The sequence below is a fragment of the Macaca nemestrina genome, chromosome 15 (assembly GCF_043159975.1).
Source record: "Macaca nemestrina isolate mMacNem1 chromosome 15, mMacNem.hap1, whole genome shotgun sequence".
In the NCBI taxonomy this organism is placed as follows: domain Eukaryota; kingdom Metazoa; phylum Chordata; class Mammalia; order Primates; family Cercopithecidae; genus Macaca; species Macaca nemestrina.
Window position 1 is genome coordinate 97581461 of NC_092139.1, and position 22500 is coordinate 97603960.

Consider the following 22500-nt stretch of genomic DNA (forward strand, 5'->3'; position numbering starts at 1 on the left):
GGTTCCAGTTGTCAAATTCTCATATATTAAGAAAAGAAAGATTATTTCACCTTGAGGCTTGGAGGAATCTTAATCTTCATTTAGCCGGGGGGGGGGGGGTGGGGGAGTGTTGCAGATTAGATCTGTAGAGAAGGAAAAGTCATCCTTCTTAATTAATTAATTTATTTATTTTGAGACAGAGTCTCGTTCTGTCACCCAGACTGGAGTGTGGTGGTGCGATCTTGGCTCACTGCAACCTCCACCTGCTGGGTTCGAGCAATTCTCCTGCCACAGCCTCCTGAGTAGCTGGGACTACAGGCATGCTCTACCACTCCTGGCTAATTTTTGTGTTTTTAGTAGAGATGGGGTTTCACCATGTTGGCCAGGCTGGTCTCGAACTCCTGATCTCCAGTGATCCACCTGCCTCAGACTCCCAAAGTGCTGGGATTACAGGCGTGTGCCACTGTGCCGACCAGAAATGTAATAACATAGTACTTGTCTCAGTAGCATTTATTATTTGTATTGCCATAATGTAAATTTGTAAAAGTGTTATTTTTTTTTTTTTTTTTTGACACAGGGTCTGACTCTCTTGCCCATGTTGGAATGCAGTGGTGTGATCATGGGTCACTGCAGCCTTGATCTCCTGGGCTCAAGTGATCCTCCCACCTCAGCCTCCTGAGTAAGTGGGACTACGTGCATGTCCCACCTTGCTGGGCTAATTTGTTTTTATTTTTATTTTTGTGAAGATGGGGGTCTCATTATGTTGCTCAGGCTGGTCTTGAACTCCTGGGCTCAAGTGATCCTCCCACCTCAGCCTCCCATGGTGTTGGTCTTACAGGCGTAAGCCACTGCCCCAGCCACATTCTTACCTGAAGAAGCAAGATCTAGGTTTGAAGAGAAAGATGTGAATGTATTTAATTTTGATGCCAGGAAACATACTGTTTAATTAATATGTGCCCCAGATTAAAGGAGACTAAAGAGATATAAAAATAGCTTCAATATATGATCCCAGACTAGATCCTTTACCAAAGGGGGGAATATTGCTGTGAAGGATAAAGGATATGATTGGATTCGTTGACAAAATTGGAATAGATATGGTAGGTTATTATAGCAGTGTTAAATTTTCTGAAATTGAAACTAGAACTGTGGTTATATAAGAGATTATCTTTCTTAGGAAATACATACTGAAATAGTAAGAGTTAGAGATATTTGTATGCAAACCTCTTTTAAATGGTTCAAAAACAGTGTGCATGTGCATATGTGTGAACAAAAAGAAGACAGTGTTGGAAACTGTCCTATCCAAATTATCTGTAATGAAACATTTAATGAAGTACAGTCTTTATATAACTGTGTGTTGTCATATATGAATACATGTACATACTAACTTAAAAAGTGCTTATTACATGCCAGTAACTATTCTAAGCATGTTATATGCATTACTATCTTAATTCTCACAACTCTTTGATGCAATGATTATTCTCCTTATTTTCTCAATGAAGAAACTGAGGCTCAGAGAGGTAGTATGATTTGCTGTCAAGGTCATAGTTAGTATATGGCAGCCCTGAGAGCCATTGCTTTACATTCCTGATTGTTTTTCTTGAGGTTATTGCCTTAACACTCTGAGTTTAAATGAAAACCTTTCATTAAAACTTACTTTGAGTTTTGGGTTTTCTGTTTAAAAGCTTTTTTGTAGAAAAATTTGTTATCCTAATTGCAAATGTTTTAAAAATTTAAAAACTGAAAGTCGCTGCTCCCACTCTCTTCCCTAGAGGGGTAAATTGTTAACAACCATTATATGATTTTTTTGTATGTGTATAAACATACTTCGGAATTAATACAGATAATGCTTAGGCATATTTTTATTTTAACTTCTAAAATTACAGAACACTGAAAACTTATGGCAAGTTGATAAATAAGTGTTGGTGTTTTTTTTTTAAAAATAGAAAAGTATGTATGTACAGTCTTTGGCAATAATCCTTCTGCAGCCCCTCCCCCAAATTTATATGCTTTTACCTAGTATATTTTTAAGAATAATTAGGGCTACAGAAATAGTGACTTGTGCATACATATGGATAAGGGTGGTTATGGTGGCTTTTTTGGTGGTAATAGAAAAATGGAAACAACCTGAATGTCTCACTAATTGATGGATGGTTAAGTTATGATACATTGGGGTATAATGGAATACCAAACTGCCATATGTATATACTGATATAGGAGGGATTTGTTATATTAATTGAAGAATGTATACTGAAGAAACTACAGTATGGCTTTCCCACCCCACCCATTTTGGGGGGTAGATAATGTGTGTCTTTGTACACTGATTTGCCACATAATGATGTTTTGGTTAGCAACAGACCCAAGATACAGTGGTAGTCCCAACAGACCCAAGATACAGTGGTAGAGATTAAAATGGAGTTGAAAAATAGCTGCCACCTAGTGGAGTTGTAGTTGTCATGATGTCTTAGTACAATTACTTTATTTTCTTTATAAATTTAGTGTAGCCTAGTTGTACAGTGTTTATAAAGTCTATAGCAGCATACAGTAATGTCCTAGGCCTTCACACATTCACTCACCACTCGCTGACATACCCAGAGCAACTGCCAGTCCTACAAGCACCATTCATGGTAAGCGTTGTCCTATACATGTGTACCATTTTAATCTTTTGTATCATTTTTACTGTATCTTCTCTGTTTATGTATGTTTAGATATACAAATAGGGAGCACTGTGTTATAGTTGCCTATAGTATTCAGTACAGTAACATGCTGTGCAGGTTTGTAGCCTAGGAACAACAGGCTATAGCATATAGCCTAGGTGTGTAATAGACTGTCCCATCTAGGTTTGTATAAATACCTCTGTGATGTTTGCACAACAGCTAAATCTACTAATGATGCATTTCTCAGAACATGTCTCCATCTTAGTTAAGCGAAGCTTGACTGTGTGTGCATAGAGAACTGTCTGGAGAGACTTATGAAATAGTTAACAGTTGCTTTACTTACATTTAGAGGAACTAAAGGGCAGTAAGGAGTGAAAAGCGAACTTCTGTTTACCAATCTTTTTTTTTTTTAAATAAGTTTAACTCAGATATGTTAATATAAAATTCACATACTATACAGTTCACCCATTTAAAGTGTACGGTTCATTGGCTCAGTATATTCACGAAGTTGTGTAGCCATCACCACAGTCCATTTTAGGAGCTTTTTCAGGCCAGGTGTAGTGGCTGATGACTGTAATTCCAGCATTTTGGGAGGCCGAGGCAAGAGGATTGTTTGAGGCTGGGAGTTCGGGACCAGCCTGGACAACATGGTGTGAGACTCCCCCTTTCCCCGACAAAAATAAAAGTAAATTAGCCCGGTGTGGTGGCTTGCACCTGTGGTCCTGGCTACTCTGGAGGCTGAGGCAGGAAGATCGCTGGAGCCCAGGAGTTCGAGGCTGCTGTGAACCGTGATCCTGTGATTACAGCACTGCAACTCTAGCCTGGGCAACAGAGCAAGACCTTGTCTCCAAAACAAAACAAAACTTCGTATTCCATAGCTGTCAACCTCTCTCCCCTCAGTCTCCCCCAGCTCCTGGCCCCCACTAATCCACTTTCTAAGATTTTCCTGTTCTGGACATTTCATATAAATGATATCATACAATATGTGGTCTTTTGTGACTGGCTTTATCATTTAACATAATGTTTTCAAGGTTCATCCACGTTGAAGCATGTATCAGTACTTCATTCCTTTCTCTTTTTTTCTCTTTTTTTTTTTTTTTTTTTTGAGACAGGGTCTCGCTCTGTTGCCTAGGCTTCTGGTGTCCAGTGGCATGAAGATCTGGGCTCACTGAAACCTCGGCACTGCATCCTGGGCTCAAGTGATCCTCACACTTCAGCCTCCCGAGTGGCTGGGACTACAGGCACATGCCAGCACGTCCAGCTAGTTTTTGTATTTTTTATCTTTTTAAATTTTATTATTATTTTATAGAGTCGGGGTTTTGCCATGTTGCCCGGGCTGGTCCCAAACTCCTGGCCTCGAGTGATCCACCTGCCTGGACCTCCCAAAGTGCTGGGATTACAGGCGTGAGCCACTATTTACGATACCTGGCTCAATTTTTGTGTTTTTTGTAGAGATGGGGTTTCACTGTATTGCCCAGGCTGGTCTCAAACACCTGGGTAAAAGTAGTGTGCTGACTACATCTTTTCAAAGTGTTGGGATTATAGGCATGAGCCAGTGTGTCTGGCCACTTAATTCCTTTTTTTTTTTTGAGACGGAGTCTCGCTCTGTCGCCAGGCTGGAGTGTGCAGTGGTGCGATTTCGGCTCACTACAGCCTCTGCCTCCTGGGTTCAGGTGATTCTCCTGCCTCAGCCTCCCGAGTAGCTGGGACTATAGGCGTGTACCACCACGCCCAGCTAATTTTTGTACTTTTAGTAGAGATGGGGTTTTGCCATGTTGGCCAGGATGGTCTCGATCTCTTGACCTTGTGATCCACCCTCTTCAGCCTCCCAAAATGCTGGGGTTACAGGTGTGAGCCACCATGCCCAGCCCACTTAATTCCTTTCTATGGCCAAATAATTTTCCGTTGTTTAGATATGCCACATTTTGTTTATTCATCCATCTGTCGATGGACATTTGGTTTCAGTGAGCCAAGATCTTCATGCCACTGCACACCAGCAACCTGGGTGACAAAGAGTGAGATCCTGTCTCAAAAAAGAAAAAGAGGAAGTGAAGTACTAATACTTCAAAATAGCCCATCCCACCTTTGGGCTATTTTGAATAAATCTACTATAAACATGTATTTACAAGATTTTACATGGACGTATGTTTTAGTTTTCTTGGATATATACCTAGAAGTAAAATTGTTGAGTCAAATGGTAACTCTGTGTTTAATTGAGCAACTCTCAGGCTATTTTTCAAAGAGGCCGCACTATTTTACATTCTCACCAGCAGTGTATGATATTACTTGTTTACTTTTTACACCTGTATCTTAAAAATTCACTGAGCTCATGCATTATTAGTATAACTAAAAAGTTTAAGTATTACACTGCTTATCAGACTAAACAGTAATGACTCAATTTCTTCCTTTTGTGCTGTTGGTATAACTACCACTGTGGGGTTCACATTTTGCAAGTCAGGTGCTGTAATGAACCCTGAATATTTCCTAAGGGTTGGTCACATCTGCTATTTGTAGTGTTTTTTTGTTTGTTGTTTTACATAATACCCAGACTGGTCTAATGCTCTTTCTAGTTTTAAAAGGAACCTTTAGCAGGTACTTGATTCTGAGTGGTTGCACAGTTTCCTGTGATCTTGGCTTTTTCTTATGGATTTGAAATTCCTATAGCAATTTTAACTTTTCTCAGATACTTAAAGCACTTCCTCTTACTTTCAGCTATGTTAACTCTTTTCTTATCTCCTCTGGACTGTAAATTCTTTAATCTCCCTTTGCTGCCACATCCAGGCCTCTACCTAAACCTATACACCAGGATATATTTCACATACTTAGGCTTTTATCTGTACTGCCTCCATTCTAAATCAAGCCACTGGTCTCTTACTGTAATTGTCTCCTAGTTCTCTTCTTCATTCTTTTTCTCTTTTAATCCATTCACCCCACATCAACCAGGGTGATCTTAAAATCAAATCATGTCACTCTGCTATTTAAAACCTGTCAATGGCTCCCTGTTGTATTTGGACTGTATTTTAAACTTACTGTTCACGTGATCTTTTCCTTGTACATTTCTCCAACTTCAAGTTGTGCCACTCTTCTTTCTGATTCAGTACAGTTTAGCTACAATGGTTTCCTCCTCTTAGTTCTTCAGAATTATCAAGGTCTTTCCTGTCTGAGGAACACATGCAGTTCTGTATGTTAGAAACTGGCCTTGCCCCACAGAGTAGTCTTTTCTGATCACTTTACCTAAAGTAGGTCTTTGGTACCCCCAATCCCCAGTCCCTGTCTCAGCATCCCGTTTGTTTACTTTATCACATTTAGCACAATTTGTAATTATTACCATCTTTTTCTGTCTTCTGCAGTGGTATATAAGTCGAATTAATGCAGAGCTAACACCGTGTCATACTGTGTAACACATAGTAGATTATTGGTAAATTTTGACTGACTGAAGGGCAGAACATCATTTTACAGTCTATTTGTTATAGAAATGGAAGGCCTTATTTCTGGGTGAAGACTTTATTTAAATTGAGACTTTTAATGCCAAGTGGCAAATCTCTGTCTTGGTATTTCTGTACTCATTAAAAAATTAGAGTAGGCCAGGTGTGGTGGCTCACGCCCTTTCAGAGGCCAATGCAGGCAGATCACTTGAGGCCAGAAATTCAAGACCAGCCTGGCCAACATGGAGAAACCCTGTCTCTACTAAAAATACAAAAATGAGCCAGGCATGGTGGCACATGCGTGTAATCCCAGCTACTTGAGAGGCTGAGACACCAGAATCACTTGAACTCGGGAGGCAGAGGTTGCAGTGAGCTGAGATCGCACCACTGCACTCCAGCCTGAGTGATAGATGAGACTCTGTCTCAAAAACAAAGCGAAACAAATTAGATTCGACTGGGAAGGTAGCTTATGTGTGTGTGTGTATATATATATGTATGTGTGTATATATATATATATATATAAATAATGTGACTGCAGATTGAGAGTTTATTTTGTAATTGGAATTTGATTTCTAGTTCAGTGTCACTGCAGATGAATACATTTTAGTTGGGACATCTGGGATACTTGTGAGTTTTTCTCTGAAAAACTGAAGGACATAGCAGTGCATATTGATAGGCTTACTGTATAAACAATGGTTTTATGACAGCTTAAACTCTGACTCTTTAATTCTTCAATAACTGGAGGTTTTGAGGTAGAAGAATTGCCATTATGGTTAAAAAAAAAACTTTATTATGTGAAAATTTCAAATATATTAAAGTAGAGAAAATCGTTTAATAAATCTCCATTAACTTATCTCACTGGTCTTTGAAAGTTACCAAGTCATGACCCATCTTATTTCAGAGGTACTCCTACTCATTCTTCCTACTCCTTGGTATATAACTTTATGTATTTTATAGTTAAAAGATAAATTATTTTTAAAAACCCATAACCACACACAAAAACCTATAACCACACTAACATTGTCAATCATATAGAAAATTAATAATTCCTTAATATCATCAGATATTTAGTATGTGGTCAGATTTCCCTAATAGATGGCTCAACTTATACTTTGAATAAGGATCCAAATAAGATCTATATATTGCAGTCACTTAAGTGACATGGTCACTTAAGTCTCTTTTAATTCTGTAGGTTTCCCTTCTATGTCGATCTTTTGTTTTGCTATTTACTTAAAGAATAGGGGTTATTTTCCTGTAGTTTTCCATAGACTAGATTATTATTTGCGTTTTATATTTCATTAGCAGTTGTAAAATAATACTACCAAATTCTGTCGTCTTTGTATATTAGGTAGAATTCTTCCCTCATCAACTACTTGATTCTATACTAGCTCATTTTGTGTAAGAAAGGCAGGATAAATACTTGATTCTTTTCCCTTACTTGCTAGTTTTCAAAAATAAAAGGTTAGTTCCTTAACATCTTCCACTGGTGACTTGTAGGGGAGTGTGTGTGTGTCTGTGTGTGTGTTTGTGAGAGAGAATATTTCTTCATGAACTCATATTTAAACATACTGAAACCCAATCCATTGCATTTAACCATTTTTGCTCAAATTGTTTCCTTTTTAGCTAGTGAGTCTCTTCAAATTGACTCCCAATTATTTTTGACTTACCCTCAGTAGTCTTTTATATGTTTCTTACTTTCCAGTTTAATACGATGTTTCAGAATCAAATTGTACATTTTCTGTTCTAGACCTGGAATTGGCTATGTTTTTTTTCAGATGCCCCATCTCCTTTTGAAGTGGGAATTAGTCTTCAGGGACCATAGTCTAGGGGCTTAGAATGCTCATTGCTGCTGGGTTGATACTGTTAACTTTTTTGCAGCGGGTTTTTTTTTTTTTTTTTATTTTATGAAGAGTTTGATTATATTGTTACTCTTCACCTTGAGGGGCGGGTGTGTGTGTGTGCGTGCGTGTGCGTGCACACATGCACATGTTTTTTAGAGACATGGTCTTGCTCTGTCACTCAGGCTGGAATGCAGTAGCATAATCATAGCTCACTGCAGCCTTGAACTCCTGGGCTCAGGGGATCCTTCCACATCAGCCTCCCAGGTAGCTAGGACTACAGGTGTGTACAACCACCTAATTTTTTTTTTAAATTTTTTCAGTAGAGACAGCCTTGCTATGTTACCCAGACTGGCCTTGAACTCTTGGGCTCAAGCTGTCTTCCTGTCCTGGCCTCCCAAAGTGCTAGGATTATGAGTGAGCCACTGCACATGGCCTCTGTAGTTTTTTTTTTTTGGAACTATAAGTCATATCACATAAAATCCACCCTTTTAAAGTATACAATTCAGTGGTTTTTAGTATAGTCATAAGGTTGTAGAACCATTACCATTACCTAATTCCAAACATTTCATCGTCCTGCAAAGGTACCTTATACCCATTAGCAGCCACTCCCTATTCTTCCCTCAACCTAGCTCCTGGCAACCACTAATCTGCTTTCTGTCTCTGTGGATTTACCTTTTCTGGACATCTCATAAAAATGGAATCAAACGGCCGGGCGCGGTGGCTCAAGCCTGTAATCCCAGCACTTTGGGAGGCCGAGACGGGCGGATCACGAGGTCAGGAGATCGAGACCATCCTGGTTAACATGGTGAAACCCCGTCTCTACTAAAAAAAAAAAAAATACAAAAAAAAAATGGAATCAAACAATATATGGCCTTTTGTGCCCCAGGTTCTTTCACTTATCATGTTTTCATCCATGTTGTGTCATATATCAGTATTTTATTCCATTTTATTGCTGGATAACTCCATTGTGTATACATTTTGTGTGTGTGTGTGTGTGTATGTATTTTTTGTTTATCCATTCACATTGTGTTTGTCCATTCATTGATTGATGCATATTTGGATTGTTTGCACTTTTGGCCATCATGAATAATGCTGTTGTGAACATTTGTGTACAAGTATTTATGTGGACATACATTTTTAGTTCTCTTAGGTATATACCCAGGAATGGAACTGATGGGACATATGATGACTCTGCAACTTTTTTGGGAACTGCCAAACTTTTCCTCAGAGGTCGTACCACTTTACATTCCTGCCAGCAGCGTATGGGGGTTTCACCTTCACATTCCACCTACATCTGACAGTAGTATCTTCCTCACTGGAGTTATATTTTGTTATTTAATAGTTTTGCAAAATGCATTAAATTTACTTCCATTTAAATTGTTTAAGGTACAGCAGTTTGAGTGTATCTATGATGCTATCTTTAGAAATTTTATTCTAAAACACAAATACCTTTTATAAAATTTTAGGACAGTTTTTTAAAAATAATTCAGTGTGTTTCTTTTTTGAAAAAGTTCTTTATAACAGTATCCAGTTCTTTTAATAAGGTCATACCCTCACATTTTCTTTGCCTTTGCCCTTCTCCTTTTTAATTAACTCCAACAGGTGCCTTTTTGCACATCTTTACCTATCTAAAATAGCACTCTGTTACACCATCACCAAACCCTGCTTTATTTTCTTTCCAGCAGTTGCCTACTGCCTAACATTAGTTATCTGTTTCTAATGAGAAAGACCAAAAATAAAATTAAGTTCCATGAATTTTTGTTCACAATGGTCTCCCCAAAGTCTACAACAGTGCATGGAGTGTAGTAAATATTGAATAATACTGAATAAATATTTATTGAAAAGAATGAATAAATAAGATGATTTTGCATTAGTTTCAGTTCTTGAGCTAGGCCAAATCACAAAAGTTAGGCTTGGTTTGAAGAGGGGTAAGAATGATGACTCCAACTTGGTTTGTTACTGAACCGTAAGGTTCTTCCTATTCCTTCCAGCCTCTAAAAAATGGCGTACCCAAAACCCCTGTCCTTAGTCATCTTTACCCTCTCCATTTATACTTGCTCCTGCGTTTGGCTTTAATGCCATTCACACACTGATGTCTCCCATTTATGTTTATATCTCTAGACTCTATCTTCTTGATCTTCAGTCTGGTTTAACTAGCACTTTACTGGGCATCTTTGTTTAGATATGATAGGTTCTCAAACATAATGTGTCTAAAATGGAAACTTTTAATTTCTTGTTCCTTGTCCGTGGAGCTGTCTCTGCATGGCATGAGAAGAATCAATTTTTCTCACAATGCCCTTCATCAATAAATAGAAAATCCTTGCTTCTGGTTGCTGACACGAAAAGCTTGACTTCTCTTTTTCTGTCCTATTTAATTCATCAACTCAAATCCTATGGGCAGTATTTTCAAAGTATATCCAGAATCAGTGACATCTCACCACTTCTATCTCTACTACCTTTTCATTGCTATATTTTCTCTTGCTGGGATTGATGCCTTCTAATTGGTCTTCCTTTCCCCCTTACTCCCAGTAGCCTTGACTATTCCCTTGCCCAACAGCCAAAATGATTTTTTTGTTTTTGTTTTTTTGTCGAGACAGAGTCTCACACTGTCGCCTGGGCTAGATGTGCAGCCGTGCAATCTCAGCTTACTGCAACCTCCGCCTCCCAGGTTCATGTTACTCTCCTGCCTTAGCCTCCTGAGTAGCTGGGACTACAGGCACACACCACCATGCCCTGCTAAGTTTTTGTATTTTTAGTAGAGACAGGGTTTCACTATGTTGGCCAAGCTGGTCTCGAACTCCTGACCTCATGATCTGCCTGCCTTGGCCTCCCAAAGTGCTGAGATTACAGGCATGAGCCACCATGCCCAGCCCAAAATGATTCTTTAAGTCATCTCCTGCCAGTCCTCTGCTCAAAACGCCTCAACACGATTTGGGCCTGCTACTGCTTTGATGTTCTCTGTTCCCTTGCTTACATTGCCCTTGAAAGAGTTTTATGCCGCACGTTGAAGCCCAAGCTCCCTGAAATATCCTGTTACAGAAGCTTAGCAAGCTAGAAATGTTGGTTTTGCATGAGACTGTTCAAAGAAAAGAGCAACTTACTTACTCTGTATAAGCCTATCTTTGGGTTTCTCGTTGGGTATTCTTTACTCCTTTTTTGTTCTTTATAAAACCAGGTAAAGATATTAGTACAGATTATAAGTTTTTAGAAGAACGTAGAATATTTGGGTAATAAGGCAAATTTATTTTTCCTATTTTGCTCATAAGTCAGTTTGGTTTCCTCAGATAAGGGATCCATTTTGAATTTAGAGATAACCGCAAAAACATCCTAAAATACTACAAGAATAATGATTTTGCATTTGCAGGTTGACTTTATTTTTTTGAGACAAGGTTTTGCTCTGTTGCCCAGGCTAGAGTGCGGTGGTGTAATCACAGCACACTGCAGCCCTGACCTTCCAGGCTCAGTTAATCTCCCACCTCAGCCTCCTGAGTAGCTGGGACTACAGGCATGTGCTGCCATGACCAGCTTTTAAAAATTTATTTTTTTATTTTATTTTATTTTTTAGAGACTGAGTTTCACTCTGTTGCCCAGGCTGGTCTTGAATTCCTGAGCTCAGGCCATCTGCCTCAGCCTTCCAAAGTGCTGGGATTAGAGGCATAAGCCACCTTGCCTGGCCTGCAGGTTGATTTTAATTGTTGCTTTATTCATCAAAGTTTTGTGCTATTTTTTGTTTTACTATGAACATTAGGAATGTTAGCCTTTGATACTGTTTTTGCAGAAACAGGTTAAGACTAACAGGATTTTTACAAAGGAATTGTCAAATTGGAATTTGACTAGTAGGAATTGGCTGGGTGATAATCAACTTTTTCTTGGCTGACTCTGATCAGCTTCTTAGGCCTGCGTGTATATATAATACCTTTATTAGGATATGGCCGATTAGGGGAAAAACTATTGCCAATTTTGCCTTCCCCCTCCTTTTTTTTTTCTTTTTTTCCCCCACCCTCAAAGACCTCACCATAAGGGAAAGAAGAGAGCCTTGTTGGACACTGAAGAAGGGACGGGGATTTCTTCTCCTAATCTGGGCCTCCTGTCATGGTAAGTACAAGCAAATAAGAGTAAAAAACAAAACAAAACAAAAAAAAAAACCTCTGTCCTGACAATTAAGTGAACACTAATAAATTCATACTTACCCATTTTTGTTTTTGTAAGAAATTATTTCTTTTCCTTTCCCAGATCTTGTCTCCTTTCTTTTCTTGTTTACTTAGTGGTAATAATTACAGAATACTCCAATATACAGAGCAGTTTCATTTCTATTAACTTTAATCCTGTGAGCTAGATATTGTCTCTTATTTTTCAGTCAGCAAGCAAATGGAATCAAGACTAAAACATACAGTTCTTGGACTCCAGGTTTTTAATTCCTTTTCTAGGAAGTAGCATGTAGTGAAAACTTTGTATATGTGTGTGTGTGTTTGTAGACAAATTGTAAGATGGTAATCTGCATATTTTAAAAATGTTTTAAATTGACAAATTATGTATGTATTGTGTAAAACATAATGTTTTGAAATATATATATACCTTGTGGAATGGCAAAATCAAGCTAATTAACATATGTATTACTTCACATAGCATATATGCTTTATGAATTTATGGAAGCAATTCCCTACCTTCCCTGTTCTGTCTCTTTAAGGCAATATTTTGATCCCATAGTAGGTGGAGCAGCCCTGCACACCCCCTCCTGTATCTTTAACCAGAAAGAGAATTTAATGGACAATTTAATGACTTACGGGCCATTTTGGGGCCCAGCTCAAGCAGAGAAGATGGAACAACGAGCCAGCCACATTTTCATCAATCCCGAGGAAATGTAAACAGTGCTTCAAGGCTTGAAAAAGAAATGGTCCTCTGTAATATTGTCCTTCTTCTACCTTGTGATGTTTCCTAGATCCAAACTCTGTTTTATGCTGATGCACAGAGAAGGAATTGAAAAGGCTATGTTAATTTCAAGCTTCATTAGGGATGTATGGAAAATGCATTTCAAAATTAAAAAAACAAACTAGTTGTGCAGAAATGTCATATTAAAAGGAAGAGAAAGGTAACTGCCCTTATCTTAAAGGCATGCCAGTTTTTTCTTAGTTTGTGGGCATTACAACTTTATGATTTATCTTATACCTAAACATTGAACTTTTTCTGTTATTTCTTCATTATACTTTATTGGTTTTCCGACAGAGTTTTCAATGAATTGAAAAAGTGCTTGTTTAGTATTTCAGCCAGTGCTAATGAATAAACAAATGATGGGCTTATGAAAGCAGCTCTGTTCTGTATTGAGGATTTGTCCTTCATTGTATACCACACAGCTAGTAACAGTGTGGTCCTCTTCCTGGTGCTGCTGGGCTCTCCATGGTGCGTAGCAGAAAGTCTTCCTGGTGTTGTCCCTGGCCTGATGCTGTAGACAATGCTCGGGAGTTGCTTCTGTGTGTACTAGTTGGGGAGTAGCATGGCAATGTATGTATCTTTTGTTTTTGTTTAATTTCTCATAAAGTAATGTTGTAACAAGTTTTTACAAATCCTCATTTATAATTCTACCGTCAGAACCCATGGTTGTATTCCTTTTTCTTTTCTCTTGAGACAGAGTTGCTCTGTTGCCCAGGCTGGAGTGCAGTGGTGCAATATCGGCTCACTGCAACCTCGGCCTACTGGGTTCAAGCGATTCTTGTGCCTCGGCCTCTTGAGTAGCTGGAATTTACAGGCGCCTGCCACCATGCTTGGCTAATTTTTGTATTTTCAGTAGAGATGGGGTTTTGCCATGTTGGCCAGGCTGGTCTCGAACTCCTGACCTCAGGTGATCTGCCCGCCTCAGCCTCCCAAAGTGCTGGGATTACAGGCGTGAGCTACCGTGCCCCGTCGATTATATTCCTTTCTAACTAGTTCATGTCTCATATATATGTTTTATATAGTTAGAATGATACAGTAATTTTCTATTTTGCTTGTTTCACTTAATGAATTAAACATTCTCCCATGTTGATTCTTTGGATTCCTAATGATCATTTTACTAGCTGTAAAACGTTCTGCAAGTTGTTGGACCATTGATTTTAATTATACTGTATTGTAGCATTTAGAGTGTATGTCCTTAATCCTTAGTTTTTGTATAGATAATTCAGAAGCATTGAACATTATTTTTGTTTTTAATGTAAACCCCTGTACTAATTTGAGAGTAACATTTCCCCCTGTCTTTTATACTCTTAAAGGTTCTTAAATGAGATTGGAGTCTGTCTTTGAGAGGTTAAGCATTAGCAAAATATATTTTCATGTTTTGTTTTGGAAAATCTGAAGCCTATGCAGAAAGAAAAGTACAGTGCACTCATATACACATCATTCAGCTGCAGTAATCATAAATTCATGACTATTCTTGTATTTGACTTCTTTTACCCTTACCCCTTTGGCAGTAATCCCAAGCATTTTATCAAGGGAAATGCACTGTTTGTCTTTTAATACCAGTCTTAAGAATATGACTGGAAATGACAGTAGGACTGGTAATTATTTTCACTTCTATGCTTTGCAAACACGAACACTAGATATAAATTCAGTTAGTAGGATAAACTGACTGGTCGTCAGTCTCTCCTTCCCATGTACTGTATTTTTTTGAAATGGAGTTTCGCTCTTGTTGTCCAGGCTGGAATGCAATGGCGTGATCTTGGCTCACTGCAACCTCCCCCGCCTGGTTACAAGCGATTCTCCTGCCTCAGCCTCCTGAGTAGCTGAGATTACAGGCGCTTGCCACCACGCCCAGCTAATTTTTGTATTTTAGTAGAGACGGGGTTTCACCATGTTTGTCAGGCTGGTCTCGAACTCCTGACCTCAGGTGAGCCATCTGTCTCAGTCTCCTAAAGTGCTGGGATTGCAGCCGTGAACCACCACACCCGGCCCTTCCCATGTACTTAAAATATTTATCTCTATGGTTGACTTCTGCTCTGAGGCATGTACTTTCCTCTCCTAGCTGCATAATTTAGCCAGTAGCAGAAACTAGTCTGGAACTGTGGTGACTGGCCCTTTTTCAGTATTTTGTGAATGACCCCACTGACTTTGTGGAGGTGGATGGAGACTACGAAGTGCCAGATGCCACAATGCCTGGTGTTCCTCAGCAGTACCAGGAAGTTAATGACATGGAATACATCTCTTTAATAAGTTACTGCTTATAGCCTATGATAAATTTGTTTCCAAAACTGTTACCAGGCCAACATTTCCCAGTTTGTCTCCTTCTAACTTCTCACCTTATTAACCATCTCAAGTTTGGCCTTCTTCACCTATGAAACTCACAGAAACTATAATAAATTCAGGCTAATTCAACTGCTAAATTCAACTGTTCAGCCACATGGGATCACCAGTCCCCTAGATTCAGTGAGTCCTAATGTTATTCCTTTTGGAATAAATGTATTTTTGTGTACAAGGGGAGAAAAGTTCTGAAGTTTTACAGGTAATGTGAACTGAGACAATAGCTTTTAAAAAGAACATTTGTTTGATTTGTGAAAAATAGGTATTTCATTCTTGCCTTGCTGGCCTAATTTTCAGTTGTTTTATGTTGAAAATCATCCATTTTCAGTTTTCAGTAGCTATTTTGGTGATATATATTGGTCTGGATTAGCACCCTGGTGAGTGTGCCAGCAAGAGTGAATAGGTAAATGGCTTCTTTTTGTTCTTTACAAGCCTGCTACGTTATTTCAATTCTGTGCTAAAAGTCAGCAGAAAACTAGGTCAGGGAATCACTTAAAGATTAATAATGGGTACCTCTGTAAAATGACCTTACAGAGAATAAAAGTCTAGGTCTTATGAATTTATGTGAGGTAAAAAGCTAGTTAATGTGATGCTGAGAAGATAATGTTAAAAGTATACTTTTATATAAGATTTTTGCTCCCCTCCATGTTTATATAGCATTTCCTTACTATCCCATATTGGTTTATGAGAAAAATCTCCCTAAATTCAAGATTCTTCACATCTTTAATTTTGTCTCTTTTTTTGGAGACTGTATCTCACTCTGTCACCCAGGCTGGAGAGCAGTGGTGCAATCATGGCTCATCTTTCATAGATAGCACTAGGAGAATGGTTTTAGGAAAAACCTGACTTTTGGAGTGAAGCAGCTTTAATTGGTATTTAGTGTTAGAGTATAGTAGACAAGCAGCTCTGATGGTTTCCAGACCTCTTTTTACATTCGTAAATTATTGAGGTACCCCCAGGAGGGTTTGTTTATGTGGGTTATGTCTATTTATACCATATTAGAAAATAAAACTGAGAAATCTTTAAAATGCTCATAAATTCATTTAAAAGTAACAACAAGCCAATTATGGTAGCATAAATAACATTTTTTGATGAAAAATATTTTTTCCTCATCCAAAGATAATTAGTTTTAGCGTTAACATTTTTGCAAATCTCTTTAATATTTGGCTTAATAGATGACAGGTGAATTCTCATATTTGTCATTTAGTGTGTTACAATGTTTTCTTTGAAATATAGGAAGAAAATGCAGCCTCAGGCAGATACGTAGTTAGAAAAGTAGTTACAAAAGGGAAGAGTATTTTCAGTTTTCCCAGATAATTTATATTTTTCTTTAATACTTGACAAGTGGTGTGTTTTTTTGTTTGTTTTTGACACAAGGTCTTGCTCTGTTGCCCAGGCTTGAGTGTAGTGGCGCAATCACAGCTCACTGTACTCTCCTACCTCCTCAGGTGCAGTTGATCCTCCCACCTCAGCCTCTTCAGTATCTGGGACTACAGGCATGTGCCTCTGTGCCCATCTAATTTCTCTGTTTTTTGTAGAGTTGGGGTTTCACCGTGTTACCCAGGCTGGTCTTGAACTCCTGGGCTCAAGCAATCTGCCCACTGTAGCCCCCCAAAGTGCTGAGATTACAGGTATAAGCCACGGTGCCTGGTCAGTGGTGGTTCTTTAAAGGTTAGTTGCAGTATAGAATCTGAAACCATATCAGTGAACTTTTTGTATTATATTACATTAAAACTGTTGGTCTGTCTTGCACTTCGAGTGAATCTTTATTCACATATGATTTTTGTAACATCATGCATTGGTCATTAGGAAAATAATGGGTTCATTCATTGAGGCAGATCTTCAAAAGTTGACATATTTTATTATAGTGTGTATGTTTTTTTAAAATCACACTTGGTAATACCTCCACTTTAAAGATAAAAGTCCTAAGTACTGGGAAGCTATAAAGTTCATGGTGGGAGATGAGAGGTTTTCCAAAATCTAATTTTTGCACAAAAGCTTTATTATTGGCAACTAATACTATCTTTTGTTGTTATTGTTTTTTTCCTAATACTGTCTTTTGGAAAAAAGGCCTGCCAGATGTCCAAGTCTGTATTACATAGTTTTTCCATCAGTTGTTCTTCCAATTAAGAATGATATTCAGTGAAAAAAATGGCTAATTCATCTCTTAATTGAAGCATTTGCACAAGTGCTTTACCTCTTGACACCATAATACTGCACCGTGCGTCAGAGGTGTTTTACTTGTATTTCCTCTGTAAAAAAGACTTCTACTTAATGGTCAGGATTTAATAAATAGAATTTATAATATTTCCTTGTTTTATCAAGGTCATTCTTATGAAATTGGTACCACTGCCTCAGTTGTGCTAAGGTACCAGCAGTTTTACCTACCAGTTATTTTTTGTACTATTAGTATAGATGTCAATACGGTGAAGAAAGGCAATAATATCATATTATTGGGAAGGTTTTGATCTCGCAGGGCCCTTGTAAGCATCTCAGAGTCTGTGGACTTCATTTTGAGAATTTTGCTAGTGTAGAGTATTACCATTTTATGATTATGGTTGCTGTTAGTAAAACCTTAAGTGTTGTTTATAGATAAGAGGAAAAACTTTTTGGGGGAGGATTTATAAAATTATTGGAATTGTGTTAAGTAGTATATACAGAAGCAGCCAGTAACCACTGGTTATAATTCTTAATGCTGTCAGTTGAACATGATGTGGCTTTTGCTCTTTTAAAAATTGCTGTGTGGGGCTGGGTTTGATGGCTCACACCTGTAATCCCAGCACTTTGGGAGGCTAAGGTGGGAGGATCACTTGAGCCCAGGAGTTTGAGACCAACCTGGGCAATATAACGAGACCTTTTCTCTACTGAAAATAAAATTAGTCTGGCATGGTGGTGGGTGCCTGTGGTCCCAGATACCTGAGAGGCTGAGGCTGGAGGATCACTTGAGCCCAGGAGTTGGAGGTTACAGTTAGCTGTAATTGTGCTACTGCACTCCAACACGAGTGACAGAGCAAAACCCTGACTTTAAAAAAAAAAAAATTGCTGTGTAAACAGATTCTATTATAATTTAGTCAGGCTTTCTAATAGATGACATTTTTCTCATGTCTTCCTATACCATAAAAATTCATAATGCAAAAGATTACTTTTTAATACAAATTGTAATTCGATTCACATGCATCTAGATGAGAATTTATTGCTGCTTCTTTTGAAATTGTCTTATCAGAAATACATTTTGTAATATAAGGCAGAATAAATGAAGGATAGTCTTTCAAATATTTTCAACTTGGGAAATTCAGTTCTTAAGCTTACTTTTTCTTAGAAATTGTTTTCAAGCTTTCTATTATGAAAATTTCACATATAACCAGAGTAGACACAATGATAGAGATAATGAACTCTCACCCAGTTTTATGAATTATTAATTCATAGGTAGTCCTGTTTCACTTACGTCCCACTTCTTCCTTACTCCCGCCCCAGTTATTTTGAAGCAAATTTCAAATGTCACCTTTCATTTTTAAATATTTCAGTATGTATCTCTCAAATAATTTAAGATTGTAACTTAAAGAGAAAAAAGCATTATATCTTGGTTTCTCTTAAAAGTAATGTGGGGCTGGGCACAGTGGCTCAGGTCTGTTATTCCAGCACTTTGGGAGGCTGAGGCAGCTGTATCACCTGAGGCCAGGAGTTGGAGACTAGCCTGACTAACATGGCAAAACCCCGTCTCTACAAAAAATAGTAGCCAGGCGTTGTGGGGCACACCTGCAGTCCCAACTACTCAGGAAGCTGAGGCAGGAGAATTGCCTGAACTTGGGAGGCCGAGGTTGCAATGAGCCGAGATTACACCACCACACTACCTGTGCACTACACTACCAGTGCACCACTGCCTGGGTGACAGAGTGAGACTCTGTCTTTAAAAAAAAAAAAGAAGAAGAAGAAGAAATGTATTAACAAACCTGTTAGTGCCTAAAAGAAATATTCTAAACTCTGACATTTTTTTTTTCTTTTTTTGCATTAATGTGCTTTCAGACCAGTTGTACCTAATATAATGGATAAAAAACTTTAAGATCAGTATTGTTTCCTTGAGCTTTTCTGCCTGTTCACCTTGGTCTTCGTACTTTCATTGTGATTATACTAGCAGACATGGCAGAAAAACCAAATATGGATGATTAGAAGCTTTGAAATTATTTTAAGGTTTTGGACTTTTCCAGGATGAAGAGACTCGGCACAGCCTTGAGTGCATCCAGGCCAATCAGATCTTTCCCAGGAAGCAGCTGATCCGGGAGGATGAGAATCTTCAGGTAATTATAGGCCACTTTTAAATATAAAATATTTATTTAGCATTAACTGTATAGCAGAGTTAATGGATTGAAGTGTAATGTGATAGATAGAAAGAAAGAAAGAAAGAAAGAAAGAAAGAAAGAAAGAAAGAAAGGGAGGGAGGGAGGGAGGGAGAGAGAGAGAGAGAGAGAGAAAGAGAGGAAAGAAAGGAAAGAAAGGAAAGAAAGGAAAGAAAGGAAAGAAAGAAAGGAAAGAAAGAAATGCAAGCTGGAAAACATCTCATTTTAGCCAGACTTATTTCCTGGGAATCCACTGTTTAAGATGATCTTCTCTGTATCATTCCTTTATTAGTTCAGAATTTGAATAACTAGATATATTTGAATTAGGTGGGTATAAACCCATCCTCTTTAGGTTCCTTGTCTACTTACGTGCTGTGTTTTCAACTTCAGTGGCAGAGGATTTACCATCCATTCAGCCAACTAATGTTTGAAGCCTTTTTTTTTTTTTTTAACTGCTTCAGAACTCTAAAGGGTTTCTTTCATTTCGAAGGTTCCTTTCCTTGAACTTCATGGAGAGAGCACAGAGTTTGTGGGCCGTGCTGAGGATGCCATCATTGCCCTTTCCAATTACAGACTTCACATCAAGTTCAAGGAGTCTCTTGTTAATGTAAGTGATTACCAACTGTTCTCCCTCTAAGGTAGATGGAGAAAGGAAGTCAAATTTAATGCTCTCAAAGAGAGGAGAGGCATACAGAATTGGGAGTGAAAGCATTATGTGCTCTGCTTTTCTCACTTAATTTAGCACTCAAGGAACACTAGGTCAGCAAGCAACTCTTATGCTTGATTAAAATGATGTGTGTAGTTGTCAGCTGAGGTGTCCATTGTTTAGTTAACAGTGAATGATTTGCACTAGGTAATGCTGTATCATTAAGCTTTATAAAGGTGTAAAGGCTGAATAGGCTTTTATTCCTCAATCTTTAGTAGTTACCAACTGCCTCAGTTGAGGTAATTCCCTGGGCCTTAATGTCAAATGATGAGATGTACTTTGAGCTCGCTGCAGACTCATTACAGCATGAAGTTACTCTAATGACTCCTTGGTGGTATAAGTGTAGATGTTAAGTATAATGTTTATTTGCATAATGGACTATGTATTACTGAAGAAAAGGAAGGCTCTTGATTCTCAAGAGTACATTTACCCTTTTCAGTTATGAATGTCCTCTCAGTGAACTGGTTCTTTCAATGCTCTGCTATCATTAGTCTTAAATGAAAGCAACAAAGGCCTGAAAATTACTTACTTACAGCAAATGCCTTCTTCCTTCTTTACTTGCCAGTGTTGTGGCTTTCTACACTCCACTTCCAGCACAGAGAAGTGTGTATTATGACACGTTAAAACAGCTCGGAACTGTAATTCCATGCAGACTGTGTTTTGGGTTCATTTTGGGATTCTTTGAAATCTATTGTTCATTTGTTTTACTCAGCAATTAAAGAAAAGCTCAGTGGCTGTCATTTTTTTTTCTTTTTTGGTAGTCGACATTTTTTACTTGTTACTGTCATTGTTCTTTGTAGTTAAGCATTTATGTCCAAGAGCAGTTTTGGCCTGAATCCCTTCTGGCTTCTAGATTTGGGCCGTGATAATAGCAGTTACATCAGTTTCTATCAGCTAAAGATACACACCAGATTCATTAAGGAAAGAGCCAATGCTGTTCTTTCATACTATGTAGCACTCTGTTCAGAAGGGTCCACTTGGATTTGAGTAGTCGTAATGGGGAGGGGAAAGGGGTTCTGGAAACACCTATAAAATCCCAGCAACTGAGAATTCCCCACCAGCTACTGTGGAAGTAATGATAGTGATGTTCAGTAGAACTGCCCAATTTAACTTTGTGTTCTTTCAGTGTTTGAATTGCTGGAATTATAATTAAATTGCATGTGAGAATGATAGTTTTATATCATTGCATTTTTTCATATACTGTATTTATCAGTTTATTGGTTGATGGCCAAGTATTTCAGAGACTATTTTTAGAACTATTTGAGAATAAGGTCTGCCGGAAAGAAAGCATGAAACTGATCATGTCATTCATCAGCTTAAAGCCCTTCAGTGTTTCTTCACTGCTTCTATGATGAAGATCAAATTATTTAGCATGGCATGAAGCTGTTTGTGATCCTTGGTCCCTGCAATGTTGTCAGCTTCCCTCCTTTCCCCATTTTCACGTTTTTTTACTTGTAAAAGCAGCCTCCTTGTACTCTTCAGCCATACCTCATATCTCTGTATTCCCTTTTCTGCCCAGAAACTTCTATTCATCTGTCAAAATTCAGTTCAGGTGATAACTTCTGTGAAGCCTTTCTTAGTCCCAGTTCCCTCTATGAACGTTAATTACACTCTTTGCTTTGTCTTTATCTTGTACATTCTTTTATAACATTTACCAATTAGGTTGTAATTTTTGGTTAATTCTTTGTATCTTTAAGATCCAGCATGTCTCTTGGTGCCACAATATTCAGTAAATATTCAATGAATTGAAGTTAATGTGGGTTTGAAGTGGGCATTAGAACCTTTTCCCCCTTTGGCGTTTAAAGCTTATTTTAAAACAATACATATCTGTGTGAATAGGCTGTGTCTTAATTGTCTCTAAGGATAGCTGTGTAAGTAGGTTGTTGACTGGAATTGCTGATCCCCCATTCTGATTGAGAGATAATGCTTAAGGAAACTTGCCACTGTTCTTTCTTTTGATCCATTTTCTTAACCTGAAAGTGTTTTTTTCTGTTAGCATCGTAACCCTTTAAAGCATAGAGCCTACATGTTACTTAAAAAGCCCAGGGTAGGCCGGGTGCAGTGATGCACGCCTGTAATCCAGCACTTTGGGAGGCTGAGGCGGGCGGATCACCTGAGGTTGGGAGTTCGAGACCAGCCTGGCCAAAATGGTGAAACCCCATCTCTACTAAAACTACAAAAATTAGCTGGGCATGGTGGCATGTGCTACTCAGGAAGCTGAGGTAGGAGAATCGCTTAAACCCAGGAGGTGGAGGTTGCAATGAGCCGAGATTACGCCACTGCACTCCAGCCTGG

General features: G+C 38.4%; 1 protein-coding gene and 1 long non-coding RNA gene across 12 annotated transcripts in view; one reads left to right on the plus strand and one right to left on the minus strand.

Moving 5' to 3' along the window:
• The window catches only part of LOC105487246 (myotubularin related protein 3), a 141116-nt gene that overhangs the window by 74135 nt on the left and 44481 nt on the right, over positions 1-22500 (plus strand). For 6 of the 11 annotated variants that reach the window (XM_011750645.3, XM_071080372.1, XM_071080373.1 and 3 more), the window contains 2 exons: positions 19371-19460; positions 19990-20106. In XM_011750645.3, the coding sequence (XP_011748947.2) occupies positions 19371-19460; positions 19990-20106 (207 nt within the window). Of the gene's footprint in view, positions 1-11907; positions 11995-19370; positions 19461-19989; positions 20107-22500 lie in introns of all 11 variants that reach the window. The other 5 variants (XM_011750650.3, XM_011750651.3, XM_011750652.3 and 2 more) reach the window with 1 other exon arrangement.
• On the minus strand, positions 93-20770 carry LOC112427632 (uncharacterized). Its single transcript, XR_003019328.2, has 4 exons — positions 20739-20770; positions 12684-12857; positions 5664-5793; positions 93-122 (listed from the first exon to the last, which is right to left on the minus strand). It is a non-coding gene; the product is annotated as an uncharacterized lncRNA (long non-coding RNA).